This window comes from Euleptes europaea, chromosome 11 (genome assembly GCF_029931775.1).
Source record: "Euleptes europaea isolate rEulEur1 chromosome 11, rEulEur1.hap1, whole genome shotgun sequence".
NCBI lineage: Eukaryota > Metazoa > Chordata > Lepidosauria > Squamata > Sphaerodactylidae > Euleptes > Euleptes europaea.
The window spans coordinates 19,160,978-19,183,634 of record NC_079322.1 but is presented as its reverse complement, the minus strand read 5'-3'; the positions used below and the strand labels follow the sequence as shown (position 1 = coordinate 19,183,634).

General features: G+C 40.5%; 1 protein-coding gene across 1 annotated transcript in view; it reads right to left on the bottom strand.

Moving 5' to 3' along the window:
• The window catches only part of GLI3 (GLI family zinc finger 3), a 309,607-nt gene that overhangs the window by 86,321 nt on the left and 200,629 nt on the right, over window positions 1-22,657 (bottom strand). The window contains exon 6 of the mRNA XM_056857509.1: window positions 2,525-2,730. Within this exon, the coding sequence (XP_056713487.1) occupies window positions 2,525-2,730 (206 nt within the window). The remainder of the gene's footprint in view (window positions 1-2,524; window positions 2,731-22,657) is intronic.

Sequence of the window (22,657 nt, the reverse complement as noted above, 5' to 3'; positions counted from 1 at the left end):
CCTGCAGGTATTCTCCTTTAGAAATGATAATGCACGTGCAAAAAAGAGGAAGCTCTGTATCTTTCTGATGTTAGTTCCAATTATGGCCAAAGCAGCTATTAGTGGTTCCCACATTATTATGCTTTTTTGAGCTTCTACCATCACTGAAATCACAACAATTACATGAACAGCAGATTTTGGGATATGCCAATGTCTCCTGTACCCCAGACTTTGTCCAACAAGGTGATCACTCAACCAGAAGTTTAAACTTTGAGGTTTACAAGTGAACTGGGATGTCCTTTAGCCCACTGAACAATCTGTTACACTGAAAAATCTTAGGGGAAATTCATTTTTTTTCAAGAAAATCTTCCCCACTCTGCCTATCTTGGAGACAAAATTTATACAATTCCTTAAACGTAATTATTTTAATGTACGAAGCAGGATTTAGATCATTTCGTGTTTGTACTCCCAGAGGCTCTTGTACAAAGAAGACACATAATGTTATAGTTAACTAGGATGTATACGTTTTTATGATTATATGAGACAAAGAAAGAGGCTCCGGAGATACCTTTCTAAAGATCCACTGGATAAAGCTGTAATTATTGCAAGTGGTATCCAAAAATGCTTTAAAAACAATTACCTAAAATTTCTTGATATAGCATCTGAGGTATTAATAAATGTTTTAGACTATTGCTGAACTTTCTTTATCACTGTTACAAATGCCTTGCATGTTTAATATAAGCTCTGATTGACAACTGGTCATTAAAATTTATTCTCATAAGAACAAGCACCCATAAGTAATGGATTATCTGTAAAGGTATATATTCTTACATGTGAGGATTAATTAGTTACGGTATTATCCATTTGAGCAGAGAGTACAGCTCATTTTTCAAATTCAGCTAAAGGCAGATTGTCTCTGTTTTGTAAATCTGTCTCTGTTTTGTAAATCTGCTATTTTCCTATGTGGTGGGAAGGGCTTTGCCCTTAATTAAAATAGTATTTTAATTGTCTTCCATATGTATTAGCTAGCTAATTTGACCCATTATAGCTCAATTTAACAGAAATTACAATTTTGAATACTCATACTGCCTTTTCATTACTGTAAAGTTAACAGGACCCAGGTTATACTTCATTCTTTTTGTTGCTCATCTGTATAACACTGCTATTTAAGCCAATGTTCATTTTCTTTTCTCAGTGAGAATTGTATGTTTAATTGCTATGACGTTATTATGTTAAGAGGCAGATTCAAATACTCATATCTTTTCAGAGTCGTCCCCCCAAAAATCGGAGTTAACATTTTCAAGTATGCACATTATTTGAACTTGTGAATAGTTCAATAAACGTCCAGATTATAGATAATTCTATGTACATGTGTAGAACCATAACCAGAAGGTGGAATCTACAGCAGAGCAGAATAATTCAATATACACAAAAAGGTCCTAGTGGAAAGATAGGTAGTATATTTTAATTTTATCTAAAAGTATTCAGTACTGTAGATTTTGGATACCCTGATATAAGCTCTGATTGACAACAGGTTCCTTATGTTGAAAATGTGCTTATCAGGTTGAATAAAACTTTCTTGAACCCACAAGTGTTGCCTTTTCCATCATTTTGCATATGTCTAGAACGAATCATAAGTCAAGGTTCTCAAGTTCACATCCAGGACTGGAATTCAGATACATAAAATGGAGCAGAAAACACTGTGGCATCAAACCAATGGGACAAAGCAGTAATGACTAATTTGTCTGATTGGTGTCTATGGGACTTAGTCATGCCTAACTTTAGAAGGATCCTGGCTGTTTGCAATCTTAAAGGAGCAAAATTCAAGGTGCTGATCCAATGGTTCTCTCCTGCCACGAAGAATCTTGCTGGAGAAAGGAGTCCTTCCTCCAACAGAGTAAGTCTTCCTCCAGTTATGGGTTTCTTCAGCTAACGGAAAGACTCTTTCTCCAGTACAAGATTCCTCACTTAGAAAAAGGGAGCCAATGGATCCAATCCACACCTCTTAAATTTGAATCCAAAGAAATCCCTCTGCTTAAATCATTTCCCCAAAATATCTGGGATTGTCAAACATCACATTTTTGCAAATGCAGTAAAACAGAGCCCCAGTGTCTCAAATGGTCAGGACGCTATGCAGGGAATATTAAAAAAATTTTTTTGTCTCAATTAAAAAGCAGTGTGCATGCCATAAATTGCTCTTACCACTTTTGTCTTGCTAACTTCAGCGATTTCTAATCTACATTGCTGTAAGCAGGATGAAACTTATCCATTATGTTCTGATCCACAAAAGGAAGGTGTTGGAAGCAATAAATATTCTTCAGTTTTTAACTTTTTTTTTTTAATAAGATGGTACCTTTGGTTGATGTTTCAATGAAATGTACAAATTACCAGCTACAGGCTGATGAAGTATTGAAACATTTATGACATAATAAATGTGTGACAAATCAGCTGCCGCTGATTGGAAGGAGGTGAAGAGACGCCGTGACAAGATTAATGCAATAGTTGCCAAAAATGACAGCAAACAGGAAGCCAGTCTGAAACTCACCATCCGTAGGGCTGAGTCCACGAGCTGCTGAGATCATAGACAAAGACGGGCTGCTGTGCAGGGATCGAATGTAGTCCATGTAAGGGTTAATATATGGGTGAGGCGGGCTGAAGGGAGACTCGGACGCTGCGGCAGGAGTCCTATGAGGGGAAATTCTGATGAAGGGCAAGTCCGAGTACGTTGGGCTACTTGATAGAGCGGAAGGCCTAAATGATAAAGAAAACAAAACGCAAAAATGTATTTTGCTATCTCCCCTCCTTTAAAATTAACTGCCATCTACAATAATGAGTAAGAAAGAAAAAATACATCCAGGTTGAGTATTCCTTACCTGAAATGTTTGGGATCAGAAGTGTTTTGGATTTTGGATTATTTTGAATTTTGGAAAATTTGCATATACATAATGATATGTCATGGGGATAGGACCCAAGTCTAAACACAAAATTCATTTATGTTTTATATACAGCTTATACACAGCCTGAAGATAATTTTATACAATATTTTTAATATTTTTGTGCATGAAACAAAGTTTGTATACATTGAACCATCAGAAGCAAAAGTGTCACTATCTCACCAGAAGTTTCAGATTTTGGATCATTTTGGATATCAGATTTTCTGATAAAAGATACTCAACCTGCATTGAAACAACTTTTTAATCTCTGAAGGTATAAGTTAGTGTATTTTCACTGCGTTAAAGCCAATAAAGGTACTGTTTTTTCACTGCACTGACCAAAAGAAAAATAGGGAAGGTGTTATCTTTTTCTCCCACAAAGTCTGAACTGTCATCAACACTTTTCAGCTCAATAACTGTTCAACTCGATATCTTGTAAATATGCCTTACTCCTCATCTATTCAAGACCAAAAGACCAATAACCCACCAACATCTAAGGAATATGTGTTCTGTATACTGCATATTAACCACTGCTACATCAAGTAACAATAGCAATAATATAGTGTTTTTAGAGCATTTACATCATTTTTTTGCATCCATTATCTTAGTAACCATTACAATAGCCCTATATAATAGCTCAGGGTTACTATTCCATTATTGCAGATGAAGGACTGAGGCAGACTGACAGTAACTTCGGATCTAAATGGGGGTCTTCTCAGATCTCAGTCTTACCAGGCCAGGCCAGGCCAACTCTGAACACCTAATATGAAAACATTTAAAGTCAGAGCTGAAAACAACATTTGCAACAAATTACACATGGTACAAGATTTAATGGTTCTGTGCAGTAATGAGGCATACGAGTTTTGTAAAAGTAAAAATGTAACACATATTATGATTATGCATGAAGGTAAGAAGCTAAATTCAAAGCCTATAGCAATGCTTTACTCTACTACAGCCCGGCAAGTATGCATTCTTGTTGAATTCCCCCAAACCACACGTTAAAAATTAGAACATAATAATTAATTAATTAAAAACATTTATAAGCCTGCCTTTCTCCTGGCCCAAGTCAGGACATAAAACAGCACTCCAGACAAGGCAACTTTCTTTTATACAGGGGTATTTATGACACATGCATAAGATACGCAGACCTCGGGCATACATTCAATGAGATCCTTGTTCCTCATGGCCACCAGCCAACTCCTTAATGATAGGTTTGATTCCTATGTGCTGTGTTCCACTTTAGGACTTGGATGAGAAATTGAAGTTCTGGGATCTTATCCTCAGCATGGGATAAGTGGTATAAAACAGTTTTCCTCCACTCGCTGTCAGATGTCATTGCAAGTGGGGAGAAAGGGCTGGTATTCCTTGGAAGTATTCCATCCAAATACTTGCCAGGGTCGACCCTGCTTAGCTTCTGAGATCTGATAAGATTAGGCTAGCCTGGGCTATCCAGGTCAGGTCAAAACATTACACAACAACAAATAAGTTTGGGGCCTGTGAAGCAGCATGGGAGAAGGAACTATTTCCAAATCCTACACATCAAAATGTCCCCTCCCAGGATTCAACAAGCTCTCAGGGGCTTCATCAGGGTAATTTCCCCACTCCCCCTTTCCCTTTAACTAACACTCAATTTCCCTTCACACTCCATGCTTCTGGAACATCACCCCCCTCATCAGCCCCAAACTTCATTTGTGGACAGCCTGCTTTTGTTATCATAACAGGAGCCAGTCACTTTACTATTGGTAGCAGACCGCTTTCTCCCTGCCCCCATCATTCCCCCTCTTCAACTGACAGTCAATCGCTCAACATGTTTAGCCCTCATAAGGCTGATTTTCAAGGCTTTTCTTTGGGTTGACTTAAAAAGTTCACATTTTTGGCATACATGGGGGGTAATCCTCAAGTAGGCAGAGATCCCTGCTTTGCCTGTGGGTGGCCTGGTTTTGCTACTTTCATCATCTACACAGGGGGCAACCAGACGACTATGTTGGAAGCACACAAGGAGTCATGGTGGTGGGGGTTGTAATTTGGAAATCCCACCCTCCCAAACCTCCTCTTCTAGTCTTCAACGTGCTCTCGGGTCTTTGAGCAGGCTGACCCCCCCTTTCCCCCTCTTTTACCACTTGCTCTCAACATTCTGCCCCTTCTGGAACATTTTCAGTCCTCATGTCTCTTCCCCCTCTTCAGCTGATTTTCACCCATCATATTTTGTGGGTTACGGGGGGGGGGGGTCCTCCAAGTATATGCAGTTCCCCCATTGTCTGGGGTGGCCTGGTTTTGTTGCTTTTATCATCTGCATAGAAACCAGACACTTTACTATTAGCTGCTTAGCACTGATACAGCGCTTTCAATGTTTAAAAGTACTTTTCCAATAATATCTTTTTTAAAAAACCTTACCACAGCCCTGTAATGTAAGCCACTAATATTATCCACATACTGCGCATGGGTGTGTGTGTGTGTGGGGGGGGGGGTGTCAGCTAATGCCACCTAGTGAATCTATGGCAGAGACAAGACTTGAGCTGGAAACTTTCCAACACAGCTTTTTTCTTAGCCACCATGCTATACCTGCTCTCTTTATAAGTTAAGAAAATACTTAATGACTGAGTGCGATATAGACCAAATGCCCTTTACACCCAGAACTAAGCCAAATTAGGGGGGTACATTTTTAGAAATATTTGTCACCCTCCAAAGCATCCATTTTCTCCCGGGGAACTTATATCTGTAGTCTGGAGATGAGCTGTAATTCCAGGAGATCCCACCTAGAGGCTGGCATCCCTATTCTATGCAGTGCAGAACTCTCTTTTCATGGATAAGGAAGATCCATGCAGCAAGTACAGGCAAGGAACCAAGGATGACTGAAGAGGGTGGGGGACGGCCAGGCTGGGATGTGCTAATTGAGGGGAGAGAGAAGGAAGAGAGGGTGTCACCAGGAGAGGGGGCCCTGTGCAATCCCTCCAGAGGCCTTGATCTAAGACTGCAGTTCTATGCACACATGCCTTTGTGTAAGCCCCAAGAGGCTTAGCTCAGCCAAAACACACACAACACTGAGTTGTTCTGGCCCTTGGGCAGAGGGGGCAATAGTTGTGGTGCGGGGGGGGGGGGTGAAGCAAGGGTGGCTGCTTCCGCCCATCCAGCCTCAGACCTGTCACTTGCAATTTAAATAAAACAGAGACTGGATTTGGGAAAATATGCATGTGAAATGTACTTTATAATTTGCTAGGGCAGAAGCCACGAGATCAGGGACTGGAGGGCAGAAACAGCAGCCTGAAGTGAAGCAAGCAGATGGTACTTGCTTTGCTGAACAAGCACAGGCAAACGCATAGGTTTACAGTATTCATCCAAGGCCTAACCAATACAGGGGTTTCATACTCTCTTTCCTAACATAGAGGTTCATGTTTATTTATTTATTTTTATTTTATTAAATTTATATCCCGCCCTCCCCAACAAACGTTGGGCTCAGGGCGGCACACAACATTGTTAAGACATCATTTTATAATTAATTCTTAATTAAAAATTCGCCCCATAAAAACTCATTTTGGTGCACTTTGCGGCACAGACTACAGCATACTGCTGTTCTCTTCTGTGTCATAAGATGGTGGTAAGCGCATTCACCAGGTCTCAGCCTCACACCCCAGATTCCCTGACCAATGTATATACCCTGGCAATTAAAAGAACAGTTGTGTGCTAAGAGTGCAATACAATGGGGCTGGACAGCAAATTAAATTTTTCACCTGTTTCTTTGACTTCCTAGCTCATCCTTGTGGTTAACTGCTCTGGTTCAATTATAAACCAAATTACTCCCAGTGAATCCCGAGTTTGCTAAGCATTGTAAGACAGACTTGGAGGATGCTTTACTTGAATGGGCCATTTCACAATCAGCTGGCAATACATCAAAAATCCTCCATGTGTTCATTTTTCAGTGTGGCAAAGCAAAGCACTGTGGAGATAGATCCGTTAATTAACCACACCACTATTGTCAAATGCGAAGAACCATTATTTCTGAGCACCAAACTGTGAAACTGTAAGAAAATTAGAGAGGCCAGGTGTTATTGGCAAAAGAGACCTAAGGAACATTTCAAGTCTTCTGTTAATACAAAAAGGAAATAACCAGCCTGGCAAAGGCCCTTTGTCACCACACTTCAACAACCTGATACGTTGAGATGACAATATTTGCAGCCATCAACACCACAAAGCTGGGCGCAGAAACAGTTCTCATCAGGAAAGGCTGCAACCGCCTGCCCAGCCAACCTGCTCATTCTTTAGCAAAAGCATTAATTAGGCCTGTCATGAATGCGCAGTGGCCCAACAGAGTGACCTTGACTAAATGATTTTTGGCCCTGTTTTCTTCTATTAATTTAGCACAGACACAGTAAAGTCAACAGGTAGCAGAGGGAACCACAGATGGCAGCAAACTGCTTTGATGTTATAATAACCTTTAATAATAATTCTTTTACAAGCCAAGGTTTACAGTCCCAATAATATATTGACAGGAAAAAATTAAAATAATATTAGTTAATAATCCTGGCTTGTAAACAGCCAATCGCTTGGATGCTTGAGGTGAGTAGGAATCACCTCAGGGTAACCAGGTAGAGAAGTTTGTGTTTAACTGGAGGATGAGTATGAACCACTGATACTGGTTTATTGTCCATGTTCTTAGATTATCACATGTTCCTAGGGAGCATTCTATATGGTCCACTTCTTTTTGAAGCTCTTGCATCTTTATGTTGTGCTTGTGAAAAATATATCTTTACAGATTGAATGGTTGAGAAATAATGGCTGAGAAACAGACAAAACAGAGCTTATAACCAGCCTATTTTCCATTTTCTGTTTGCACTCATTCCATCAATGATTTTATAGTCAGAGCAAAGCCTTGCTCATCGATGAGGCTATGTAAACATTAAAGAATATTGACAGTGATGTCAATGATTACATTGGTCTTTGGGGCCAAAATATTGCTCTCAAACTGAACCAAACTCTGACATCTAATGCATCAGGCCATACTCATTAAGCATCCGCAGGAAGTATCCATATTGGCAACTGACTAGGAATCAAATTTTCAGACATACGTATCTATTTATTAACGTTTTGCATTATACTTCAATATCAATATTCAAAGTGGTTTACAACTTAAAAACAAGGCAAACTATAATCAGATAAAACTAACATTTAAATCAGGAAGGGACCATACGGGCCATCTAGTCCAACCCCCTGCTTAATGCAGGATCAGCCTAGAGCATCCCTGACAAGTGCTTGTCTAACTTCTGCTTAAAGACTGTCAGTGAGGGGGAGCTCACCACCTCCCTAGGTAGCTGATTCCACTGTCGAACAACTCTTACTGTAAAACATTTTCCCCTAATATCCAGCTGAAACCTTTCCGCCAACAATTTAAACCCATTATTGCGAGTCCTATCCTCTGTTGCCAACAGGAATAGCTCCCTGCCCTCCTCTAAGTGACAGCCCTTCAAATGCTTAAAGAGAGCAATCATGCCCCCCCCCCCTCAACCTCCTCTTCTCCAGACTGAACATTCCCAACTCCCTCAGTCTTTCCTCATAGGGCTTGGTCTCCAGGCCCCTGATCATTAATAAAACAAAAAAGAACCCCAAGCAGATTTTAAAATAGGATGGGGATGGATTCAATGTTAAAAAAATTGTTTGATGAGCCATGAGGCAATATGAAGATCCATTTTCAAGCAATGAATATGTGACTGTGAACCAAGTCATACTACCTATAAACATCTGCAGTATTTACTTACTCATTTAGCTCCCTTGAATCAGCAGAACAATGATCTTCTTGCAGTATTTAAAAAAAAGTATTAACAAAAAGATTCTCTACATCTGCCAATGTGAAACCTGGCTATCAGCCACACAATTTAAGACCCAAAACATCTTAGCTTTCAGAAAATCATCCCACACAACTGCGAAGGGCTGGGCTTGATAAAGATTTCAAGGAGAGAATTGGGTGGGCTGAATATCCAGTTTTCTTCAACACCAGGGTTATGACACGGAGGCAGGCAATAGCCTTGAGACTTGGGTTGCCATAAGTCAGCTGTGATGATGGCAAAAAATAAAAAATTCCTAGAGGGAGGGAAAGCAGCATCGTATAGCCCAATCTTGTCAGATCTTGGAAGCCAAGCAGGGTCAGTATGCTGAAGGGAGACCTCCAAGGAAGACTCTGCAGAGGAGGGCAATGGCAAATCACCTCTGCTTCACACTTGCCTTGAAAGCCCCTTGCTGGGGTCGCCAGAGGTCAGCTGTGACTTGACAGCACTATAAACACACAACATTTTCCTTGAAGAAGACAAATCACAACCTAAAGATTAAATGATATTGAGAATTTAGGATGTGAAATACCATCCAATAAGCATCCATAAATTGATTATTGGATGGAATTTGACAGACCAAATTCTCCATATTACTTCTTTCGACTGCAAACTGTCCTCTTCTAGGAACTTTATATGGCCCAAATTGGTCTTTGACCATTTACAGATTTATTTGCAGGTACTTTTCTATGAATCCTAGTGCCTCATGATTTATACAGGTGGCCTGAAAGAAGGATTAATGGAAAGAAATAATAAAACAGAGTTGCACTGTAACTGTTGTTCATTGAGGTCTTCTGTGCAGACACACAATGGGGACTGCACCTGCCCACAGGCCTGCCATCCCAGTAAAGGTTTCTAGCCTCTAAGGTATGAAGGGGAGCAACTCCCCTCTGGAGGGAACACGATGGTTTCCCCCCGCCTAAACCGTCACGTGCTCTGGAGATATGAGCCCCCTCTCCCCCGGTTCCTGCTTGCCACCATCAGCTCTCACAGTACACCACCAAGAATAACAGTATGAATGAATGAATGGATTTTATTTGCAGTTAAAGACCAATAGTAACAGTAAGAGAACTCACAGTGGGGCAGAAAAGAGGGAATGTGTGTCTGCACAGAAGACCTTGAGGAACAACAGTTACTGGTACGTGCAACTGTTTTCATCAAGGTCTTCAGCGCAGCTGAAAGCTACGCACCACACTGAGGCGGGGTGACACTAAACCCATGAACACAGGGGTTTAGTGAATCTGACCCTTGGTCCATCAAAGTCAGTATTGCCTACTCAGACCAGCAGCAGCTCTCCAGAGTCTCAGGCAGAGGGCTTTCACATCACCTACTTGTCTAGTCTCTTTAACTGGAGATGCCGGGGATTGAACCTGGGACCTTCTGCATGCCAAGCAGACGCTCTACCACTGAGCTATGGCCCTTCCTCTTACTGGTGACACTCTTACAGCTATCCACATCCCCTATCTCTTCCAGACACATGGGGGAGGGGCTAGGTCAAAGAAAGCTGCCTCAGTCACCCACAGTAACAGCTGATAGTTAAGACACTGTGATCATCAGGAACAAGAAAAAAAGAAGGAAAACTTCCAACAGCAATGCAAAAAACACGGAGGAATGAAGGAAGCTTCTACTCGTGACAGCACCAAGAAGAGAACTGAGGGAGAGGGGTGCGCCTCTCCGGCACACATGATGGTTTAGGTGGGGAAAAACTATCATGTTCTCTCTGGAGGGGAGGGGTGCCCCTTCCATAGCTTGGAGGCTAGAAACATTTACCCGGACAGCAGGCCTGCATGCAGGCGCAGTCCCCAAAGAGGGCTGCACAGAAGACAGAAGAGGAACAATAGTTTAGATTCAAAAGCTGTGCTCTACTAAGTGCAAAGCCTTCCCTGGAGAAACAAGCCTTCTTCCAATGGAAGAGGCATGCTTCGTGGGTGGAAGTCCCTTTGCATCAAAAGAAGATTTCTTGCGCTGTGGGAAGGTTCTACTGTAAGTGGAATGGAACGTTTTGATTGAACCCATAATTTAGCATTTATTCAGCACATTTCAAATAGCGAAAGCAACCTCCCCCAGAATATGTTCACCTACATAATCACCATACTTAAAAAAGAAATCTCTCCAATGTAGGTTATTATCCCTAAATAGCAGGTGGAGGGAGAGGTTTGAAGTCTGAGAAACAGTGACTTGCCTAAGGCCACGAGAGAATACGTGGTGACATGAACTTTGAAGTTTGTCAGTTCTTGGACACTATACTATATTAGCTCGCAGGGGAGTTAATAGGATCAATACATGTCCTGAGGTTATGGGATGCAGGTTCTGTCTAGAGGAGGACCAGAAACTAGGGAAGGAATAACTATCTTAGATCAAAGAAACAGTTTGTACATTCACCAGAACTGAGAAGCTTTTATTATGGACAGTTCACGCAGGCCTCAGGTGGAAGATCAAGTGTTTCAATGTGCATGCCATGGAGGAAGAGGCAGCCCAGCACTCTTCATGATATGCTACCTGCAAAGTGTATTGCCCCCTGCAGGGATTGTACATAAACATACAACACACAAATATTCACACACCTACACCCTAAACCCACCTTGAGCATTTGAAAGCACGTTATAGTCCAGGAGAATGCTTACTACTCAAGTTGGCTGAATAAATAAATTGGCCTGAAGTCACAGTACCATTCATAGAGGCACACAGGTTTATTAACTTGAACTTGAACTTGAAAAACCTTTAATGGCATAAGTAATATTACAGTTGTTACAAAGGTACATAAAATATGCAGTCATTAAGATAAAAACATAGGCCAGTAAATTCCAAAAGTAGAAATTACAAACTTTGGGCTTTTTGAACTTTCATCACCTCCACTAGAAAATTGGCAACATCTAAGGTAACCTCCGGATCGGAATCATTTAATAAAAATTGACGTTTTGCTTGGGTAGATAGGTGATATTTGGAAAGAAGCCAATTTTTTAACCATTTCCCACGTGGTGTTTCATATAAGGGGCAGACCAACAGAATATGATCAATTGAGTCCAGGGAATAGGTATCACAGGGACAAGTCCTATCCTGGATTGGTATTTGTTGATACCTTCCATATAACATCCTTGAAGGAAAGGCATTAACCCTAGCAAGAGAGAAGGCTCTGCGGAGGGGTGGGATGTCCAGCGTATGAAAATAATGGGGAATATTGTTGGTTAAATTCTTGAGGCCCAACATTGCTGGAGAGCAGACCAAGGGTTGAGTGGGGAGTAACGTCTGACGCTCCATATCCAAGAAACGCTGTTTAACAATTTTAAAAATGTGGGCCTCACTAGTTAAAGCCAGGTCTTCCACAGAGATTCCAGATGATCTTATTTTAGACAGAATTAAACAATCCCAGGAGGTATTATGAAGTTCTTTTAGCAGCAGAGACATCAGAGAACCACGCTCTGTTCTAAAAAACAGTTTAAGCCAATAACGAATGGTTAGCAGCCATGCCTTGGTTTCACACAAGCTTTGACCAAGTTCAGAGATAATAGCATAATAAGAGACACAGCGAGGGAGACCAAGCATTTTTCTAAAAAAGTTAGCTTGAATGGATTCTAAGTCCCGATTGAACGCATTTGCCCAGATAGGTACACCGTACAGGATCTGGGGTAAGATTTTGGAGTTGAATACCTTAACTGCGGCGGGGACATACTGGTTACCCTTATAAAGAAAGAAGGACATCAGTTGGTTTGAAGAAATTCTCCCAAGTTTGGTAATCCTGGATCTATGAACAGCCCATTACACAGGTTTATTAATTTTGAAAATATCTAATCCAGGGGTCCCTAACCTTTTTGAGCCTGTAGGCACATTTGGAATTCTGAAATGGCATGGTGGGCGCAGCAATAAAATGGCTGCCACAAGATGGTTGCTGTAGGAGGCAGAGCCAGTCACAAAATGACTACCACAGCTTAACTTCAAGAGTCCAGTAGCACCTTAAAGACTAACAAAAATATTTTCTGGCAGGGTATGAGCTTTCATGAGCCACAGCTCACTTCTTCAGATACGAGCTGTGGCTCACGAAACCTCATACCCTGCCAGAAAATATTTTTGTTAGTCTTTAAGGTGCTACTGGACTCTTGCTCTTTTCTACTACTGCAGTCAGACTAACACGGCAACCCACTGTGAATTAGCTTAACTTCAGTAACACAGTGTAGATCAATGTGTTATAATGGTAGCGGCTGCCAAAGCAACATTTTAAAAAATCTGCACAGCCAATCAAATCTCCAATAATCAATCAGAAGCCTTGCTGGGTGAAAGCCCTACTTGGCTCCACCCACTTCCTAAAAACACTTCATAGGTGCCAGAAAAGGTGTTGGCCATGGGCACCACGTTGGGGACTCCGGTCTACACTATCTCTCCAGAGAACCTGCTTGAGGTTGCTTACAAAGTAAAAAAATAAAATTCTAGAAAGTTAGTAACAATTAATAAGCTATTCAAAACCCAGTATTAAAAACTCAGCCACAACATAAAAATACTGAACAGCTTAAAATGAGTCTTATAACATAGTTCCCAGGCTAGAAGCACTCTATTAAAATGATGTTAAACTCCTTAATTAAAAGCCTGGGTAAGAAAAAAAATATTTTGGCTTTATGCCTAAAAGAGAGGAAGACAGACGCCAGGCAAGCCTCAAGGTGAACAGCATTCTACAGGTTGGCACCACTGCTGAAAAAGCCCTGACTTTGGTCACCACCACCAAAGTGGTGACTGAAGGCAAGGGCAGAGAGAAAAGGGCTTGTGAAGATCTTAGCTGGTGGACTAGACAGTATGGGAGGAAGCAGTCTTTCAAGCACCCTGGCCCCAAGCCAGCAATTTGGCTGGTGTTAGGCAATAGATGGGCAGCAACCATTTGCACAGGACAGCGCCTATTTATGTATCTAATCCTATTAGATCCGGGCATAACATTCACAAATTTGCCATCAAGGTCAAGAGGGTTTAGTTGCAACAAGGTTGCATGCTTATAACTGAATCACTGAAGTGTTTCCAGGCCTAAAAATGTCAGCCTCCACAGCAGGGGCACATAACATTCAACCCTCTTCCACAACTCTCGGGACTTGTGATAAAGTCAGTCAAATCTCAGCTTTCCTCTAAAAACATTTTTCCGCCCCTTCATGTTTGCAGAAAAAACCTTGTAAACATGACTTCAGCATATGGCTAGGAAAAGCTGAAAAACCAGGAGGCAAATAAAATGAATTTCGACTGTTATTATTTATACAATTAAGGGTTTAGGGAACCATTTTCATTACGTTTATGAGCCTGACTCAAATCCCAGGGCACAGCAATAGCGGGAGTCGTGGTTAACTAAGCTAGCTAGGTGGCACTGAGTTCTGACCGGCCTCATGCACCTTCCCCTGTGGTTTAGCTGTATATGAACACTGCGAGCTCTTTGCTTATTTAGCTGGTTACAGTGCCCTAATAAATTGTTGTAGCACTCAGAATAGTATGCTGGTGATATGAAAAAATTCATTTTCTCATAAATCCTAGTCGAGAGCCTCCAAGAATGCATTTCTAGTGGACGCAGTGCCAGGATTTAGGGGGTCTCAAGCAACAAGCCGTCCATTTCTCAGTAGAACCTCTATCCCTCCTTTCCTCAGTAGAACCTCTACCTCCTCCCAATCCTTAGGCTCCTGTATCCAGAACGGTAAAGTATTTCCTACCCTCTATCCCAGACTCCTGTCAAATTGATTCATGCTCCACACAGAATCTCATAATGAACTACTAAGCCCCCTGTTGGTAAATAGACTGAATGTCTCAGATTCTTTCAACGTTCTCTATTTATTGAACAATCGTTCGCCCCAAATATTGGAGACGGTGGGACAGTTTTTAAAGTTTGTTTTAAAAGCCCTCCAAACAGCTAATTAGACGGCAGTACCAACGAACTGTATTTCTCAATGTAACTGCCTTTTAACCATATTATAAAGGGCACCTTTAAACATTTCCATTCCTTTTGTAACCTTTTGAATTTGTATGCCAAAAAAGGGATGATGATGATGATGATTCATGCTGCATATCACTCAAGCCCCCCTTCTCCACTTCCAAGCCTCCTCAGAGCATACTGACTGCCGCTTAAACAATGTGGTTTCCTTCCCGATCCCACTTGTTCCATGCTTTCCTGGTTCCTCTGACATCCCCCAGCCTCACCTATACTCCACAACCCTGAACTCAGGACAGCCACTAATAGTGTCCGGAAACCCTGATGCCACTCGCATAGAAGATTCAGTGTGGCTGATAGACAACCACCACTTCTGCCACTGAAGTGAGAGCAAAGCCGCAATTCTTTCCTTCTCTTGTAACACAGGGGTCAGGACTGGTCTTTCAGTCAAAAGTACGATATCGCTTTCTACTGTGCACAGACTGGTAACATCAGGGTGGACGACAAATGTATCTATGGTATGTGGGAATGGGAGATATGGTAATGGGAGAAGAGTTAATAGGGTAAGACTCCTTGTATGGTCTCCAACCAATCCCAGAGTATATGAGCCCCAAATCCCAAATCAACCTTGATGCCACTTACTACCTAGTCAGTAAGAACCCTTGATTTAATTCTAGAGGATGATTTCGACCTCACTTGACCAAAACCTAGCTGGATGTAGTAGTGGATTTATTCTACATCAGTTGGTAGCTAGGCATGTAGTTCTTAATCTACCTCAATTGGGGGAACAGGGAGGTGTGTGGAAGTAATCTGGAAATTTTCTTCTTTCATAAATACCCAGTGCAGCTAGTGGCTGGCTATGACTGTATGTAAAATAGGTTCCATGGACAGGTGAAGGAACTTACTGATGTATCATCTGCCAATGAATACCCTGACTGAGGTAGACATTCTCAAGCTTGGTAATTGAGATCCCCTAGGCTGTTAGTTCTGAGGGACTTCCATCCATGCTACTTGTTTTGTTTGTTGTTACTTCCGTGATCCCCCCTTGCAAAGATACAGGGCAAGTCCTGCTCAAGCCATTTGGCTAACATGAAAATGGGGACCTCTCAATTTTCTAAGAACAGGGATAAGACACTCCACCTCATAAGATGGAGACAGAACCAACTTCCCCCTCTTTCAAAGGGTATGAGCTCATTGACCTGTCGCTGCCGACAGCTACTTAGCTCTCCTATCACCTCAAAGCATTAGCCAGATAATGTTCTGATTGGCTGCTGGGGACCAATCCCTCAGCCCTAGAACTCAAATTGGTTGAATGGGACCAAGGAGGATAGATAGATAGATAGATAGATAGATAGATAGATAGATAGATAGATAGATAGATAGATAGATAGATAGATAGATAGATACTGGACATTGACTGAGACAATGAGACACCAGGTGTGATAGAATTCATTCCAGTACCAGAGCTAGTATGCCTCCTTAAATCAGTTGCTGGTGAGTACAGGCAGGATGATGCTATTGCAGTCTTCCTGTTTGTGGGCTTCCTAGTAGTGGCTGGTTGGATGCTGGACTAGATGGGCCTTAGGTCTGATCCAGCATGGCTCTTCTTATGTTCTAATTTCCCAAGCATGCAGGGCTCTGATTCAGGTCAGAATCAGGTCATAGGAAAGAAGAATGGTGGACTAGATGGGCCTTGGGTCTGACTTCTTTGTGATAGCATATAGGGGTTGTACATACAAACACATGCCTTTTCTAATGAGCAGTTTTTACCAATTACTTCTTTCCTACAGAATGACCTAAAAGTAAATTATGTAAGTTTTGGATGCTGCACTCTGAGGAACTGGCACTACTCATGCCAACCCCACCCCCACACACACTTTTTTTGTGCATTAAAAACTTTACACTATTTATGTCGTTCACGGTGACTCAACCATCACCACCACCACCACCAGACTAAAAAGCCTCTTTGTTAACCAGACTTTGAGAGTTGCAAATTCTTTATATGACTGGATATATGTTGAAATGAGCTCATGTGTGCCATGAATTTTTTTTATCCCCTTGAAGCCTCTTGATGTGTTTAAACAGCCTGTCAAGACTACATTAGTGTGCAGACACATAATACCACCCCCTCCAATTGAGAGGGTCAAAGAAATGTCACCAACCTTCTCTCACTTAATGTTTCTAAGCTAAGCTAATTTAATAGGCATTTGTTTAACATGTCCTCCTATTTCACTAATGCATCGAGAGAATGAGAAAAATTCTATCCCAACCAGTTTTGGGGAGGTTCTCTGGCCATTATCTGAGTAACTGATGTAGTATATGCGTTCATTAGAGTCTTCAGTTCTGAAATTATATCCGGGACAAATGATACGGTCTGCACGAATGCTCATTGGAGGTGGATGGTGATTGATTAGAAGACGGCAGAACTATGTAGCAATGCAAACAATATAAAACACACACTCACACAAAACCACATATTTAAATGCTAAGGAACCTTTCACCACAGACTTCACAGCCATTAGATGTTTCCAAATTAACAATATTTCTCACATCCAGGTCTCTGCATTTTATCTTCTTTATTCTTTCAAATCCTGAAATTGCTTGGATAAGAGTGGAGGCTTTTTTTATATATACACATACATTTCTAAGAGCAGCCTGAACTTTTAGGGGAAATTGAAGAGGCTTTCTGTCAAATACAGCTAAATCCTGCCTTTCTATATCAAAACCCCTTTGCTAGAAAATTACTGTGCAGATGATAAGGCTGAAAGATATAATAAAAAGTGACTCGACTCAATTTACACTGCAATATTGGTATGACTGAATATTTTTCATTCAGGTGACTGATAAAATCACTAAACTGTATTGGAGATAAATAAAGGAGGCTTCTGTCAAGAATAAACACCATTAATCATGAAGTCTCACCCTCAAAAGTGGCTGTGCTATGCATCTGCACAAATACACCGCTGCAAGTGGCATGCAACCCACTCGCCCTGTTCCTGTGCTTTAGTTAAAAAATGTGGGGGGGAAACCTGCCTCTTTTGTTCATGTGTGGATTTCTGCCCTCTCACAGGCTGGCAACGCATGCACCGGACACCGGTCTGCAAAAGTAGATACACAATTTTTCATAACGGAGAACTGACGCATTTAGGCACTTCACACTGCTATTATTATCGACAGCTGGCTTCATTGCCCATCATTTTCCGCATCCACAGAGAGCTGCAGAAGCGCATCTCTAGGCAGTGTCGTACAAATCTGAATATGGGTACACTGCATTTATATTATTAATTACTGACTTAACTGCACAAAATCTGAATATCCAGGTTTTTTTGCATATTGGACAGAATTAATCACAAGCTTGCTACCTATTCTGGATAGTTACCTGCAACAGCAAATATGAGGTATTTACACCCAAAGCAGAACAAACTATGAATATTCAGTTTGTCTAGATATCCTGCCATTGTAGTGAGGGCAGGGGATTATTTAAGATATGTTAATTTTGTCTGCTTCACATATTTTAGCACAGCTTGAAATAAATGTCCTTTTCCCCAATGACAATAAACATAAGCTGCCATTAGGTTTCACTTACACCAAGATTGTTGCCATTAAAAATTGTGTTGGGGAGACCTACCAAGACATTATGTCAAAATGGTGTTATGATCCAATGGGAATCAAGTCGCCAGAATTACTGCCTATTAGAGATTGGTCTGCTGACTTTCATTCATACATTTTGCGCTTACTTCAGGAATCAATTTACATAAACATTGTTCTATTGTTATGATATTTACTTAAACATTACTGAACTTGTCTTCACTTATGCTCTAAATTTATCTTTATAACTTGTTCAAAATATATGACTATTATTTTCTATCCCTGTTAAATTTTTATTCTACACTTTCTAGTTAGCATATTCAAAATAGCATTCCCATTTCTTCTGTGAGTCATCAATCGTTCTTTCTTTCAGGATGTTGGTTACTCAGGCCATCACCGCAAATTCTTCCATTTTTTGTTGCCACTTTTCTAAGTCCGGAACAGTCTCTTGTTTCCATGATGCTGCCAATACTACCCTTGCCGCAGTCGTGAGCTATCCAAAAAGTTCTCTATGATTATTTTCCAGGTTCTCTGGTTCTATCCCCAGTAACATAATTTCTGGGTTCATTGGGAATTTGATCTTAAGAATCTTTTGCATTTCTTGGTGAATCTGTATCCAATATTTTCTCACCTTTTTACAAGTCCACCACAAATGAAAGTAGGTTCCGTCTTTATCGTTGCATTTTCAGCAGCGGCAATCATATGTTTTGTCTATCTTTTTAATATCCACTGGTGTGATGTACCATCTGAAAAATTGTTTGTACCAGTTTTCTCACAGATTATTGCTGGCAGTAAATTTAATTGACTTACTCCATAGTCTTTCCCATTGCTGCATTGTTATCTCTTTCTTGAAATTTTCCATCCATTTAATCATGCATACTTTAACTTGCTTTTGTTCTGTTTCAAATTTGAGCAGTATTTTTTCCCAAAATATGTTCTGTCTCTTTACTGATTAGATTTTCAAATTCTGTATTTTTTTTTAGTTTAGCCTGTTGATAACAGTCTTGTTGTAATTTCATAATCATTTGATTGTAGGTTAGCCAATCTACTTTTTTGCTCTGCTTCATCACATCCCAAGATTTTATTTCCTCTTGTTCATTTAACATGTCCTGGTATCTTATAAAATCTGTACATTTTCTCTCTCCCTTGCTTAGGTATGTATCTGTAGGAGACATCATTAGAGGTGGTAAAGGACTCAATCTATTTTTGTTCCAGGTCCATGTCTTCATCAGTTCACCTTTGATAATGTGCTTCTTTGCAAATATCTCCGATTTTTTTGCTTTCCACAGATAGGAAGACCACGATCCCATGTTCCCTTTTCTATCTTCAACATTTATGTAGTATATTCATGCAATGTTTAAATTTTTTTGGTAAATGAATTCCATTAATCCATTCACAATGTCATGCTCTTCCAAAAGTTTCTGTAAGATTATTTTGGGCAACATTTCCATCTAGAAGATATTATCACAGATGCTTGATTTTGCAGTCCTCAAAACCATGAATTTGTGTCTGCAGAGATAACATGCCTCTTCTTCACAGCAAAAGTGTTATAAAATAAACATACAGAGTTGAGAAAAAGACCTTAATCCTATTGCTCCTTTGCAAATCTATGTACACAGAATCAACCCCTTACCTCTTAAATGCTAAATTTCAAGAAGTTCAATGAATAGAAGATTGATTGGAGTGGAATAGATCTGCACAAGAGCTTAAGTGTGAGGAGGGAGGGGCAAGCAGTAAAAACAAAAGTGAAACCTCCTGAGCAGAATACTCCACCAGTCTTGGGATCATTATGTGTATAGCCTAAGGTTTATCATACTATTCTCTCCCTGAAGGAGAAAATTTACAATGACAGCAGGCCATAAAAGAGACCCAGTTTGGGAATATTTTAATGAAAGTTCCCCTTACAAACACTGCAACAAAGAAATGCAAGGCCTGGTGGCCTGAATGAAAATGGAGATAGATAATTATGAAATTATTGCGAGGTGAACTATCTATATATTTCTAATAGTATAATCAAATCAGTAATTTTTGATATAACTGTAAAACTAATCTGAAAGTTTATTATTCTAAAAATGAAATCATCTGGTTGTAAATATTAAGATTATGCATGCAAGAATGAGTCTTTATGTAGAAAACCATGATTTAAATCTAGTTGGAGAGCGGCTGTGGCTCAGTGGTAGAGCATCTGCTTGGCATGCAGAAGGTTCCAGGTTCAATCCCCGGCATCTCCAGTTAAAGGGACTAGGCAAGTAGGTGATGTGAAAGCCCTCTGCCTGAGACCCTGGAGAGCTGCTGACTTTGATGGACCAAGGGTCTGATTCAGTATAAGGCAGCTTCATGTGTTTATGTGTAGTCTTACTGACTAGTGATTTAAATCATGATGTAAATTGTGATTTAAACCGTTTTGATTTAAATCAAATCCACCTTGTCTTTAGAACATGGCCTGTTGGTAATTCCATCCTGCTGGCATGTGAAAACAACCTTGGCCCATTTTTAGGCATTTTCAATTGGAATCTCCTGTGTAATGGAATGCCCTTCCTGAAAGCATCAGCAAAGCCACCACTTCGTTTAGCTTTGCTAAGTTCTGTAAGGCTGAACTATTTAGGCAGGTCTTACCAGCTGATACCTGAAGCTGATGATGAGATTAATTCTTGCAGATTCGTGTTTTAGTTATTGTTGTTTGCTTGTATGATATAAATCCTATGGATGTTTAAACTTATCACCAAATTCTCTGTACAAGAAAGACAGAATAAAAGTGCTCTAAATAAATAAGACCATTGCTCTGCCATAAGGTGGCTTTTGGGTGGATGTTTTCCAGCCGAAATCTACATGGCATGCAATCTTGTTGATGAGCTTATTCTCCACACTTCCACCATGTACCTATCAGGGCCAGAAAAACAGAGTTATAGAGTAATGTCCAGAGTCAAAGGGGAGCCTCGTGAAGCCCTGACAGTAATTGATTCGCAGAGAGATCTTTGCTACAAGATTTCTGGACTAAAGTCTCTTTACAGTGGGGGTGGGGGAGATTGTGTAAATCAGCCCTCAACTGGTTCCTAAAGCAAATGATGGCTCGAGTAATAGATGTACTATTAAAACGAAGTAAAGTAGTGCCCTGCGCACTAATGAGGTTAAAAAATGTACTTAGGTCTTCATGTTTAAGGTACTTAACAAGCAGTTTGCTAGCTTGGCACAGACCAATAGCAAGCTGGAGCTGTGGCGTAATCATGCAGGCAGGAACCAAATCGACTGGAAGAATTAGGAGACTTGCGGCCCTTGAGGAATGCAATTCATGCAGAAAAGCAGTTGCCAGAGTAAGACTCAGAACCGAGTGGGAAGAAAACAAAACAAACAGCCTGACAAAGAAAACAAAAGCCTCTGGAATAAGGGCTTTTCCAGCGCTTGAGTACACTGAAACGTCAGTGGGTGCCCATTATGAAAACCCCATCAAAGGAAGGCCTCTTTGCAATCAAATGCACCCACAAAATAGAGCGCTGAGTTAAAAAACAAGTCACAAAAATCTCTTAAGGTATTTAAAAAATAAATAAAAGCAAGATTAAAAAAAATGGGTGCACAAGAGACAGATGGAGCAATGATAATCCAACAAAAAGTCATTGTTATACTAGGAAGAAAGCTGAAATCCTGATGATTATTTATGATTTTTTCTTTCCCCCCCCCCTCAAATCCTTCATAGTTTATAGGAAAACAACAAGAGGTGACGCTCTGGAAAACTAGTCACTCCTCACTACATGCTGCAAGGCAAAAAGTGTTTGTTGATATATACAAGTATGGCAATTTCTCTAACTTTCCTAAGTCCCTTGGGCCAAAGTCTGATGTCATTTAACATGATTACAGTACAAGGATCTTTTCAAAAGGACTGTCCTCCTATTGTTTGTGAAAAAAAGATTTATGTGAGAAGGATTACCAGAGTGAACTAAAACCAGCCTTATAAGGATTCCTCAGTTTATATATTACAATGATGGGCAGCAGATCCAAGGCAGCAAATTGTCAAAGAACTGACTTTTAGAGCAGACCAACCGATTTCAGGGTATCAGCTACACAAAATATGGTTTACAAACTCTGCTGTCTTGCTTTATCTGTATCTCATCCTCGTTGTGTTAGCTGCCTTCAGCGTTTAAAGATAAAAATAATGGAATATAAATACTCAAAGAGCTAATGAGAATAAATTATATGACATACAGTATAATCCTGTTAAGAGTTCCTTACTCCAGTCTAAGCCTATCGATTTCAGTTGGCTTGTACTGAAGTAACTCTGCATAAAGTTGCTCTGTCAGACAACTGTAGGAATGTACCCTCTGCATAAGATCCACCTATGTTAAAATCAATATGAGTTTTACTACTGACTTCAGTTGGGAGGAGAGAGCTGTAGACCAGTCTTTTAAAGTAACCCAAGCATAGGTTCATTGAATCAGTCTTCAGGGAATATTGGGGGGGGG